Genomic DNA, 12925 nt, shown 5'->3' with positions numbered 1-12925 from the left:
TTCAAGGCCCTATTTCGTTCTTAAGGAATAGATTTCTTACTGCCACTCGCCCTATCAAACTTCCAACATAATGTCTCCTCATGATAGTAGAAGTCTTTGCATCATCTCCCTTCAGAGTCCTACATTACATCTATTACCACAAATTGAATTGTTCTGTGGATTAAAATTGCCACATCTGTGTTTTTTTTATACCATACCTACAATGGTAAAAATTTGACTGATCCAGTCTTGTTTCAAAAAACTTGTCTTGTTTTTTCAGAGGAGATCCACTTAAAAAGTCATTTTTGGCCTTTAAAGATGTGAGATGTTAGCATACTTTTTTCACTTAAGGTTAAGTGTTCCAGCTTACAAAGTTGATTGATCAGATTTATACTACAACTGCCTTCTAGGAAACATTTTTGATATTAGTTGAAAGGAGTAAGAAGTTCTTAACTTCCGTCTTTCTCACTAATTTCATTGTTAGATTGTGGAATCAGTGAACTTACAAAAACTTTATAAATAAGACATACGCCTTCCCCAACCCCAAATCTTGCCTCCCTAATGAGGCTAAAATCAGACATTACATTCTTAGTCTTGTGGTGTGTCAAGAGACGAGGCACACTCAACATTGGAACAAACACCACGATCACCACGACAAATACTCACGATCATGAGTTCTGAAAAGAAGACAAGAGCTTCGTATCCAGCATCGTTCAAACTGAAAGTTATTCAGCATGCTGAGGAAACTAACAATTGTGTGGCTGGCAGACAGTTAGCGAAAAACTCGTAAGAGATTGGATAAAAAATAAGTCTTCTCTACAAGCAATGCCAAAGTCTAAGAAAGCATTGCCTTTTGAACTTTTGCCTTTCAGTGGACTGGAAAAGGACTTGAATGACTGGATTGTGGAATGCAGGCAAAATGGATACATTGTGACTCGTTTGAATATTCGGATACTGGCACTTCAATTGGCAAAAGAAGGAAAGTATTTAACGATCGGTGGTAAGCCTTTGTTGGAATTTCAAGCATCGGCTGGCTGGTGTACGCGGTTTATGAACAGATATGGGTTGTGCCTTCGTCAGCAAACAAAAATCGTGCAGAAGCTGCCGAAAGATCTAGAAAAAAAGGTCAGTTACTTTCATAAATTTATTATCAAGCAAAGACAAAGGCATGACTTTGATCTCAGTAACATTGGTAACATGGATGAAACGCCAATGACATTTGATATGCCGGGAAATTTAACTGTAGCAGGTATTGGTGAGAAGACTGTACTTATTAAGACAACGGGCCATGAAAAAACCCATTTCACCGTTGTCCTCTCTTGCTTGGCAGATGGTACAAAGCTACGCTCAATGATAATATTCAAGAGGAAGACGTTCCCAAAGAACATAAAATTTCCTGCAGGCATTACTGTTCGTGTACACCCCAAAGGCTGGATGGATGAGGCTGGAACGAAATTGTGGCTTCAAGATGTGTGGGCTAGACGATCAGGAACAGGGCTAAGAAAACGCCCGTCACTTGGTGTGGGACATGTTCCACGCTCATACATCAGAGGATATGAAGGATGAAGCCAGGAAAATGGCAACTACGTTAGCTGTTATTCCCGGCGGATTGACATCGATGCTCCAGCCATTAGATGTTTGTTTGAACAAGCCATTCAAGAACAGAGTACGCAGCAGTGGATGTGTTCTGGAGAAGTAACAAAAAGGAAGGAATTTGATGAAACCAGACATTGATATAGTAGCTAAATGGGCAAAGGAAGCTTAAGACTCAATTCCACCAGAAATTATCAAAAAGTTGTTCTTGAAATGCGGCATCAGTAATGCTATGGATGTATCAGAAGATTATGCCATCTATGAAGACAAAGAATCAGCAGCAGATGATTCAACAGATGGTGACAGCGAAGAGGACGATGTTTATGTTGACGATGTCACGGAAGAAAACTTTCACATTTTATTCGGACATTCTGATGATGAAGAATCGGACTTTGAAGGATTTGAAGAAGACACTTAGGGCCACTTTATTATATGCGATGGACTTGAATACGAATTTATTTGAAATATTCTAACTTTAAGTGAATAAATAAAAATATTTTTGGAAGTTTTAATTTTGGCTTTCTAAAATTCTTCAAAGATTTAAAATATTGAAAGTCTGGGCCCGGGTACATTGGGTATAATTATGAAATTCAAAGAATTTTCCCCTTTAAGATTTACCCTCGACTTATACGCGGGTCATAACAAATTTCGTAATTTTTGTCTTAAAAATACATTTGACTTATCTGCGAGTATCTACGGTACTTCAAATGCCAGTGCTTTATTGGAAAAACAAAAGAAATGTAACCAATTGTATCTTACAGTTATAAGTCACCTTGGATAAAGGAATAAGTCAAAAGGTTACTGGAACTGCTTACTCTTGAAAATGCTATATACAATTCCATGAGTAAAACATACCTACATTAAATTAACTTCTGCTTTTCCTAGTGACTTGTTTTGTTGATAGTCATTACAGGGAAGTGTATTCTTTTGAATTGAAATGGGTATTCAGTAAGAGTAATGTGAATTTTGAGTATATATTATTATCATTATTAGATGCTTAATATTTTCATTTGTTGATGTCCTTCACTCAAGTACAGTAATTGTTTTTGTATTTTGAAGTCCGCATTTAAAGTCTACAAATCTAAATGTATATTTAAAGTAGCCCTTGAAGTGGATATACATACAAGTGCCAGTTCCATATATTTTACACTGATGTATTACCATGAAGAATGAGTAGTGCAGAGCAGTAGCTTTGAGTGTCACAAGACCATTTCTGTGGCTTCCCCATTAGAAATTCAAGCGCCACTATCTAAGACTGCCGTTGCTCCCTTGGAGTTCATAGTACCAGAATAACAGAGTCTTTGAGGGGTGTTTTCCCTTAAGAGACGTGATCAAAGAATGGTGGGGGTGGATGGGGGTTTGGATTTCAGCACCACGACTGGAGGCTGGAGGTCAGTGGAGTGGCAAGGATAAATAAGATGAGAGCTGGTACGCAAGAGTGTCGGTAGTCAACAGCAAAAACTATGCTTGCTAACCATTTAGCGTTGCATCTTCCTTGTGCTTCGCTGAGCTTTCTTTTACCATTTCACAACATGATCATGTCTCTTTTTCTTGTCCAGGACACTGCCTTTTGCTCAGGTGTCCATTCACCCTGCTTGTTAGTGGTTATCTTCGCGTAGGCCAATAATCACATCTGCTCCTTCCTTTATTTGCATAAAGCTTGCTCTCAGCACACAATATGCAAGTTAGCACAATATTAATAAATATTGGCATAAAAAATGTATCGACAAAAATGTGTCTGCTAATTTTATTTTTTTCTGTAATGTCACAAAATTTCAATCAAGTCTGTTTATGCATTTTTGAGATTTTAGGGTATCTGTTGTTTTTTTCTATTGTTTTTACTCCTAAATATTGATATATTAAAATGTTGGATACCTACTGCTCTAGATGTGCCATCCTGCTAAATGTCAACTTTTTAACTAAACAGGATAAAATGTGTCTTGCTGATAGGTGAGTGATTCAGTCAACTTTGAATTAGAAATATACAGATTCACAATCTAAGGCAGTAACTTTGGAGATTTTTTTCCTGGAAAGCTCTATATAACTGTAAAAAGACTGAATTACCATTTAAAATTTAAACTGCCTGGCATTTAAATGTATCCTGTAATCAGTCAACCTTTAAATTGCATAAAGTGTTAAAAGCAAATTGTCTTTTTGATATGGTAGTGGTTTCATTTACTCTATCCAATTATACAGTACATTATGTTACAGAGTCTCTCTGTCTCGCTCTCGCTTTGGATGATTTCCAATATTTATTTATTTAAGAGTTACTTATGAAGGGCATGAACAGTAAGCAATTTGTAGTACTTTATTTATATTTGTAAAATTTTCTGGTCTTCATTTGATAACAGCATATACCTACTTTTGACTGTAGTTTATAGAAAACGTTTATTTTTTAGGGGGAAAGCTTTTGCAAAAGAGGTGCAAAATGAAATAATTTTGGTAAGCAGTTATTCAGAGCACTACCTTACTTACAGACAGCCCTGTATACCGTTTAACATGTAGCACTAAACCTAAACAGTAGTGGTCAAAGTACAATTCAGACACCACCATATAATAAATACAACATCTGCCAGTGTATACAAAAAGCACTTAAATGGTGGTTGTCAGTACATAAGGATGTTGAAAATCTTTTCTTGAATCTAGGAATCCAAGTGTTCATGGTACTGATTTATTTTGTGAAATAAAGGAAGAAAGTGCATAGTATTATAAAACACAGAAAACTGCGCATTACGTTTGATTTAATTCATGATGGATTGTTTTAATTAGTTTTTGAATTTATACCTGAGATGGATTCATTATAAAAGCTTAATCCTGTTTGTTTCTATGCATGAGGGCTTTTTTCCAGAAGTGGTTTATTTAACAATATTTTAGCCAGAATGCATGTGTTTGGGACTTTCCAACCATACAAATGCTTACTTGGCATTTAGAATTTGCAGAATGAGTAATTTTTTTTTTTTTGTGGACATTTAGATATGGCGGCACTGTGGCGCAGTGGTAGTGCTGCTGCCTCGCAGTTAGGAGACCCGGGTTCGCTTCCCGGGTCCTCCCTGCATGGTTTGCATGTTCTCCCCGTGTCTGCGTGTGTTTCCTCCCACAATCCAAAGACATGCAGGTTAGGTGGATTGGTGATTCTAAATTGTCCCTAGTGTGTGCTTGGTGTGTGGGTGTGTGTGTGTCCAGCAGTGGACTGCCACCCTGCCCGGGATTTGTTCCTGCCTTGCTACCTGTGCTGGCTGGGATTGGCTCCAGCAGAGCCCTGTGACCCTGTAGTTAGGATATAGCGGGCTGGAAAATGACTGACATTTACTGTAGATATTATGTGCTGCTGTTCAGTGTGTTTCCCTTTTGAAAATTATTGCATCAAAATTTGGTAATCTCCATTCTGGATGAAAATGTGACATTAAAAGTTTTTAACTGCAAACAACACGAGTTAATTAACAGATAAAAAAATTATAATTTTTGAAAGGAGTGTCCCTTTAAGGAATGCAAGTAATTATCAGGAATCAAACAAAACAATTATGGGCGAAACTGGACTAAAATGCAGATAGTATGGTTAAGATTAGGGGAGCCCTTGCTCAATCTAGAGACGTTAAGAATGGGTGCCCATTTATTTCATATCAATGTAAACTCATGTCATTTTCATAAACCCATCAAACAAATTAGTAGTTGCATATAGCAGGAAGATGGAATTGCAGAAATCCTATAGTTATCATAATGCCTGTTCACTTTGTATTTATTTCCCTATTAGAACATTACAGCATTAGAATCATTTTGATGAGAACAGGCCTTTCAGCTCAACAAAGCTCGCCAATCCTATCCACCTAATTTATCCAAAATAGCATCAAATTGAGTTTTGAAGATCGCTAAAGTCAAAATTATTAAGAATGCTAAACTAATACAGCGTAGGGCCTCCTTTAGCTCTCAAAATAGCCTCAGTTTTTTGTACAAGATGTTGGAAACATTCTTTTGCGTTTCTGGTACATATGGACATGATTACACCACATAATCTCTGCAGATTTCTCAGCTGCATATTCATGCTGCAAATCTCCTGTTCTACCACATCCCAAAGGAATTCCATTAGATTCTGATCCGGTGACAGGGAACGCAACTGAAGAACACCGAACTCATCGTCGTGTTCATGAAACCACTTTAAGATTACTTTTTTTAGTGACATGGTGCATTATCATGCTGGAAGTGTATCCGTTAGAAGGTAGGGAAATTGTGGCTCTAAAGGAATGCACATGGTCAGCAACAATATTCAAATAGGCCATAGCATTCAAGCAATGATTGATTGGTGTTAGTGGGCCCAAAGTGTACAAAGAAAACATTCCCCACATCATTACACCGTTATCACCAATTTGGAGTGTTGACATAAGACATATTGAGTGCATGGATTTATGCTGATGACATCAAATTCTCATTTCACCATGTGCCTCAGTAAAAACTGAGATTCGTCAGACTATGCTCAATTTTTCCAATTTTAAACTATAAAATTTTGATGAGCCTGTGCCTACTGCAGCCTCAGTCTTCTTTTTTTGGCTGGCATATTGAACGCATATATGGTCTTATGCTGTTGTAGCCTCAAGTTTCGATGTGTTGCATTCTGAGATGGTTATTTGCCCACCACTGTTATGTTTTAATGTATGTTTATATATTTAATTGCTATTTTTGTTGTTTTTGAGTAATTGTATGTTTGCTTATTTTCATGTATTTTTTATTTGTTCTGTAATTATGTACTTTCTTTTGAAAATTCCCTCCATTCCTTGTTCCTTCTGGGTGGTGCCCCAAGAGGCATGGCTACCTTGATGTCACAGCTGTGGGGTTCTCCTCCTAGCTTTATATTTAGATCCAAAATTGGGGTCTAGCAGTCGAGCATCAGTTAATGGTTAGAGTTTGTGAGTATTTCTGTTTCTGTTTTTTAATTTCTGGTAATATTTTGATTTCTTTCTTGTGTCTTTGTATCGATTGCCTTTTTAGGCATCTTTTTTTCCTATGAGGTTTATGATTACCTTCCTGTTTGTTGGGATGTTTAAGTTTGTTTTTGAGACAAAAATCCCTTTTGTGCCTGCAACACTTGAGGTGGGACATTGGTGCTGGGTTTAAGCTCCACTCGGGTGATGCAGAGTCCTGGCCTAGCTAGTGTAGCCTTTTGTGAAGTCTTTTGGAGGCCTAACACTCCTTATTCATCATGTCTGTGTCTACAATTAACAACAACCACAGTTGTACAGAGTGGTTTTCTGAGTTACCATAGCCTGTCTCTAAGCTGAAACCAGTCTGGCCATCTCCAAGGACCTGTTTCATCAACAAGGTGATTCCGTTTAGACAACTGCCTCTCTCTGGATGTTGCTTGTTTTTCTTGCCATTCTATGTCCGTTGTATGTGAAAATCTCAGGAGACCAGCAAATATACTCAAACCAGCCCATATAGCACCAACAGTCATGACACTGTTGAAAACACTAAGATCTCATTTTTTCCTCATTCTTGTGTTTTATGTAAACATTAAGTGAACCCCCTGACCTGTATTTGCATCATTTTATGCATTATGCTACTTCCACATGGTCTGCTGATTAGATAATTGCATGGACAAGCAGGTGTACAGGTGGTTCTAATAATTTGTTCAATGAGTGTACATCTCAGCCTTTTGAACATGCCACTCTAATATAATAAGCGTGTTTGATTTCAATAAATATTTATGAAACATTCATGGCAGAGAGTTGATGCCAGTACCTGCATTAGTCCATTCATCTCTTCTGTTTTACTAGGCTTGATCTTTACCTGCACCATCACCCATTCTTATGCATGAGAGGCACTTGCTGTCAAAAACAAGTTGATACCAAAAGATAGATTTTGAAAGTGATTTTATTTGTATTGTTGAGGCAGCAACAGTGACGGCACATTGCTTTTTTAAACAAAGCAAATGATCAAAACTGAGCACAGTCATTAAGGATGCATAGAACACACAATGTTGTTGTTCTCAGATATAGACTTGTCCTGCTTAACACTAGAATTCCTGAAGCCTGCGAAACAACTTGTAATCCCGGCCCACCTTAAATCCCTTTGCACCTCTTCATTCAGCACCTTTTGTTTTGTACATGTGTCGATTAGCACAAGCAGCCTGCTATCTCATCCCCCACCGCCGCCGAAACAGCAAAAAGCTCTCTCAGCTCAAGCCTTGTGTATCTGGGAGCGAGGTCCCTGGAGCTGTATTGGGTAAATAATATATCGTTATTTGGAACACATGCATTGTGCAGGATGACAGGAAATCAAGAAATGTTGAACACAAAACTAAAAGACAAACTTTTTTCATGTTTTAGTACTAATGACAACATTTTGACGTGAAGTGTATAATGTGTGAAGACTGCTTTTTAGTTGTTTCATACTTAGATGCCACATTCCATTCCTTAAACATAGATTAGCCCAGCACAATGTTCAATTTTTAATACTGAGTCGTACTACACCTTAGAAGTATAGAACTACTACTAAGATCATCAAATCATGTTTTTCTTTTCTTTTGCTTTTACTCACTGAGTAAGTATCCCTAATTAAAACAAAAAAATATGGGATTAGGATGTTTTAAATTGGTTTTACCAAAAAATGCAACCAAATGTTGTCTTTGATCATTGCTGTGGGCATGGTACACATGACATAATAGAAGATTTCAAAGTTAAAAGTTTCCGGTCTGTCTCATCTCTTTTGGTTCTTATCAACAAAGTTTATGCTAAAGCTAAAATAAAAGCAGTATATCCATATCTAGTTTTGTTTGGTTCTCTCTTTCCTGCAGTGGTGTTGGTCGAAACTGGGGATGGGCCTCGGCTGGTAGCAGTATTCTTGCAGAATTTGGCACTCTTCACATGGAATTTGTACACCTCACCTACTTGACCGGAGACCCAGCCTACCTTAATAAAGTAAGATATATATATTTTTTTTTTAGATGACTAAATAATAATTTCAAATCTATTCTTCTTGTTTTATGTTTTTACTGCTTATGTTTTACATAGCTGTACTTTCCATTTTTTCTGCATATTTCTGCCTCTTGTGTTTTGCAGAATTTTACATTATCCCTTCAGCTACAAAGGTTTTATTTTATGTAATTTATGTTCCTTGTGTAATGCAAAGTAAACCTTTATTACTCTAAATGATCCACAGCTATTGTGTTTTGTAGTCTAATCTGTCCAAGATCTTTGTTACTTAAATGAGTTTTTGATAATCTGGAGAAAAAGCTGAAAGGGTGCATGTAAGAAAAACACTTTCATTATGTACATAAACTGAAAAGCGACTCAGCAGAAAGCTTGCAGGCCTTGCATACAAATAACAGCAAAAGAAATAACCTGCATGGGCCCTTTACATGCAGTCCACTTCTGAAATATTTACAGTTCACTTTAAACTAAATCAATAATGTGAATCTTGTTTCATCAAAACATTCTGACATTTTAATTTCTCAGTGCAATTCAATTCCTGATTGTCAATCAGCTGTTCTCATTCATTTAATTTTCTCCAGCCACAGTCTTTCAATTTAGCTTTTGGTTTCAGTTCTGGTAAATAGTGATACTGAAAGGTGTTAAAGTTTCTGTTACTGGGAGAGTTTAACATAAGTTGAGTTTTCTGTGGCTAAAGCTCAAAATGTTACTCTCCCTTTATTTTCCACTTGGCAAATAATAGTTTTGTGACTTCAGTTTTTTAATGTAAATCAAAATATTTGTATTGGCTTGAGAAATTTCTCTTCATATATTTGCCCCTGTCAATTTCAAAATGATTTATATCACTGCTGGCATCCAACAGTTCAGAACACAACTCAATACGCCTTTTAGAGAGGCTTAGCTACATATTTAATCCCAGGTCAACTGACCTGAATCTAAAGTAGATAAAAAGGGATTTCTTGTCAGTTGTGGCTGAACTTGGCATAAGTTACACTTCTAACAGGAGATGCAAAACTCAAGTATGTTTTTCTTGTGTGAAATTGTCCTCTGTCGCCCTTCAATCATTCTTTCCTCATTTCTGCTGAAAAATCTCCTTGAAAATGACTTCAGACTTATATTTCTGTTATCTCTCTTTTTTCCCTTATATGTTCTTTGCAGTAAATCACTTTGTCATCACTTGTCCTTGTACAGAACATGCCAGTGTCCACTTCTTACCCCAGGGATGCACTTCTTTGTGCTTATTTCTGGCCTGCTATTAACATGTTGCTGATGAAGGTCAATGTTCCTGTTGCCTAGGTTCTTGGAGGATAGGATATGGAATCATTAATTTCTGGATCTAAAAACACTTATGAGCACTATGATTTACAAAATTCTGTTCTTAGATATTTTCTTAGACATGAACTGGTTTTGAGACTAATGGGTCTGAGAATACGCCACACTGTACAACATAATCTGTTCATAGTAGTCTGTTCTGCAGGGACGTACACTGGCCTGGTGACCATAAGCTCATGACGTACCCCCCAGCCCAGTAGTGAGTGATGCATTCTCTGCAGATTCCTTATAATGAACATAAAGCATCTTTTATTGTCTCTTGCTAAGCTAGCAACTACTCTGATGGGTACCTCTGCAAAGCTTTCTCAGTACTGATTGTGAACTTTAATCATTAAAACATACCACAATTCCATGTTGTCCCTGGACGTTTTGCCGACATGCCAATAAACTAAGGCATCAATGCATAAAGAATTCAAAGGGCTCACTTAATGACTTAAATGCATGTGGAAAAGCAGAAGTATGTTCTGTGACTACCCAATCTTTGAACATTTTCATCAGTCCTACACTGCTGAGGGAGGACCTTGGAAAAATGTTAATGCCTATCATATTACATGTCAAAAGCAAATCTCTCAATGTTAGCATTCCATATCACTACTAAAGCATGCCTCGCCTTTCCTACACCTGGCAGTATTTTAGTGTTGTTTCAAGAATTTGGCAGCTGTGCAGACTCATTTCCCTTTAATACATACAGTGAATAATTAATTAAATACATTATGTCTCCTAATTATCAGATTATTAAGTGCATTGATGAATCAGGAAGAGAGCCTTTTCATTTCTCTGTCTCTTCTCACACATAAGCATATATGTGAAAGTAATACAAATATGAAAAAAATCTAGTTTCAAAAAGTATGATTTACCTCTTGTGAGACATGACCAAACACCATCAGTCAGACACCACATCTTTATCAAAAGCACGTTTATTTTCTCCATCAAATGACACAGTCCCGCACAGCACACTGTGCTCCTATCACCAATCACCACTGCTCTGGGCTTCTTTCTCTCTGTCCCTGGACCGCCTTTTCTCTCTCCACGGGAGCCTTGTCCCGCTCCCGCTCCCAGACTGTAGGAAGGTGGGCCCTTTTATCCTCACTTTGATGTGCTCCAGGTGTTCCCTCTGACGACACTTCCTGGTGTGGCGGAAGTGTCGGGAGAGCACTCGGAAGCACTCCGGGCATCCCTGGAGGGATCCTCCTCCATCTTCCCAGGTGTGGCGGAAGTAAATCATTCCCAGACCCTCTGAGACTCGGGGCGCCACAGTGGCCACGGGCCCCAATAGGCTTGAACCTCCTCGCTATTCTTCCATGGTCCTTCACTGATCCAGGGCGGTTGCCCCCTCATGGCCCAGAGGACGTACATCCCACCTCCCGGTCCTTCCAGGCATCCCGGCCGGGTCGCAGCCCCAGCGACTCACCACACTCTACAAAAAATTTTCAGGGCCTACTGCTTGCGTGTGCTCAGCTTCCTTTCCATCATCTTACTTTGAATTCTGGCGATGTAGCAATTTTGTCATCTCCCTTCTTCACTTATGTGGATGTCACAACATTCTCCCCAGCAGTTCTGAGAGCTTGTCCCTCACACATTTGATTGAATGCCAACCCCATTTGCTGGTAGCAGACATTTACGCAGTTGAGATGAAAAGGAGAACGATTGTTTCTAGTTGCTAGCATCACTGTTATCTACAGAGGTATCATCATCACTTTTCTTGTTCGTGGTCACAATTATTCATGATCACATTCAAGATTACATTTGAAAACACAAGGGAAGATTTTAAACTTGAAAGTATGCCTTAAGAGAATATTCTGGGAGTCCTAATGGACTAATTACTACACGTTGAGACAGTTTACCACATCAAGAAAGCTAAGTGGATGTTAGGTTGTACAGCCTGGTGTGTGAAATGATGTGTGGAGTACAAGTCAAAGAAGACGTTAAGCTTAAGCTGTATAACGCACTAGTGAGACATCCCTGCTTGTAGTTTTGGTGTCCATATTACAAAAAAATGAATAGCAGAGCTAGAGAAGATCCAGAGGAAAGGGACTAGGCAGATTCCAGGACTGAAAGGCATTAGCTCTGAGGAGATATTGAAGGACGTGAAACTTTCCAGTTTAAGCAAACAGAGATTAATAGTGGACATGACTGAAGTGTTTAAAATTTTGAAGGAAATTAGTACAGTGGAACCCAGCTGTTGCTGTAAAATAAATTATTCCAGAAGAACGCAGATTTGTCACAAATGTTAAGTTTTTCTTTGTGCAAAGAACCATAGACACATGGAATAAATTACCAAGTAGTCCGGTAGAGAGTATGATTTTAATGACCTTCACAACTCAACTTAATGTTATTTTGGAGAACTTAGGTGAATAGGTTTAGTGAACTTGTTAGGCTGAATGGCATGTTCACAATCGTCGTAATATCCTAATGTACAAAATGTAAAGACAAAGACTTTGCCCAAAGTTCCACAGCCATGCCTAAATTTGAATACCATTTTTTCAATCCAAATTCAGCTATTGCCAGCATTCTTTATGCAACTAATTGGGTGAGAAGTTTGAACCTTTGGTAACCAAAATTCACCATTGTATTGCTTATTAGACACAACAATCATCAACCCAGTTTATTTTAGGTATCCATGCAGTATTGAAAAGCACATACTAACTGAGACTGTCATTATTATTTATGCTTAATAAAAACATAATATTATCACCCATTCCAGTATGTTTGCCCTTGAGTCTTTTGAGGTCTAGTAGTTTTAACCATTCCATACATGATACTTCTAGAACAGCGATCTACTGTACTTGAAAGGTGTAACCAATAGGTTTAGAAGTTCATTAAAGTGGTTGCTGCCTTATTCTTACAAATAACACCATTCTTGCTGAGAATAACCAATGCAGCATTTTACTTTCCATGTCCAAGTCATTTTGCTTCAGGCCACTTGAAAGTCAGAGGCACTAACTGGTTTTAGGGTATGGACTTTTGGAGCTGCTTTTACTATTAAGGTACTGAGTAGCCTCCATTAAGACCCTTTGCCCCTGACCTGAGCTGACAACTTCTGCAGTGCATTCCTGCATCTATCCACTAGACACTCCAACTGTGAGCAGACTCATCATTGT

At 38.1% G+C, this 12925-nt stretch overlaps 1 protein-coding gene across 1 annotated transcript in view; it reads left to right on the top strand.

Moving 5' to 3' along the window:
* The window catches only part of man1a2 (mannosidase, alpha, class 1A, member 2), a 524864-nt gene that overhangs the window by 438324 nt on the left and 73615 nt on the right, over positions 1 to 12925 (top strand). Inside the window, exon 8 of the mRNA XM_039743738.1 lies at positions 8357 to 8480. Within this exon, the coding sequence (XP_039599672.1) occupies positions 8357 to 8480 (124 nt within the window). The remainder of the gene's footprint in view (positions 1 to 8356; positions 8481 to 12925) is intronic.

Source organism: Polypterus senegalus, chromosome 2, assembly GCF_016835505.1.
Source record: "Polypterus senegalus isolate Bchr_013 chromosome 2, ASM1683550v1, whole genome shotgun sequence".
In the NCBI taxonomy this organism is placed as follows: domain Eukaryota; kingdom Metazoa; phylum Chordata; class Cladistia; order Polypteriformes; family Polypteridae; genus Polypterus; species Polypterus senegalus.
This window is presented reverse-complemented; position numbering and strand designations above follow the sequence as displayed.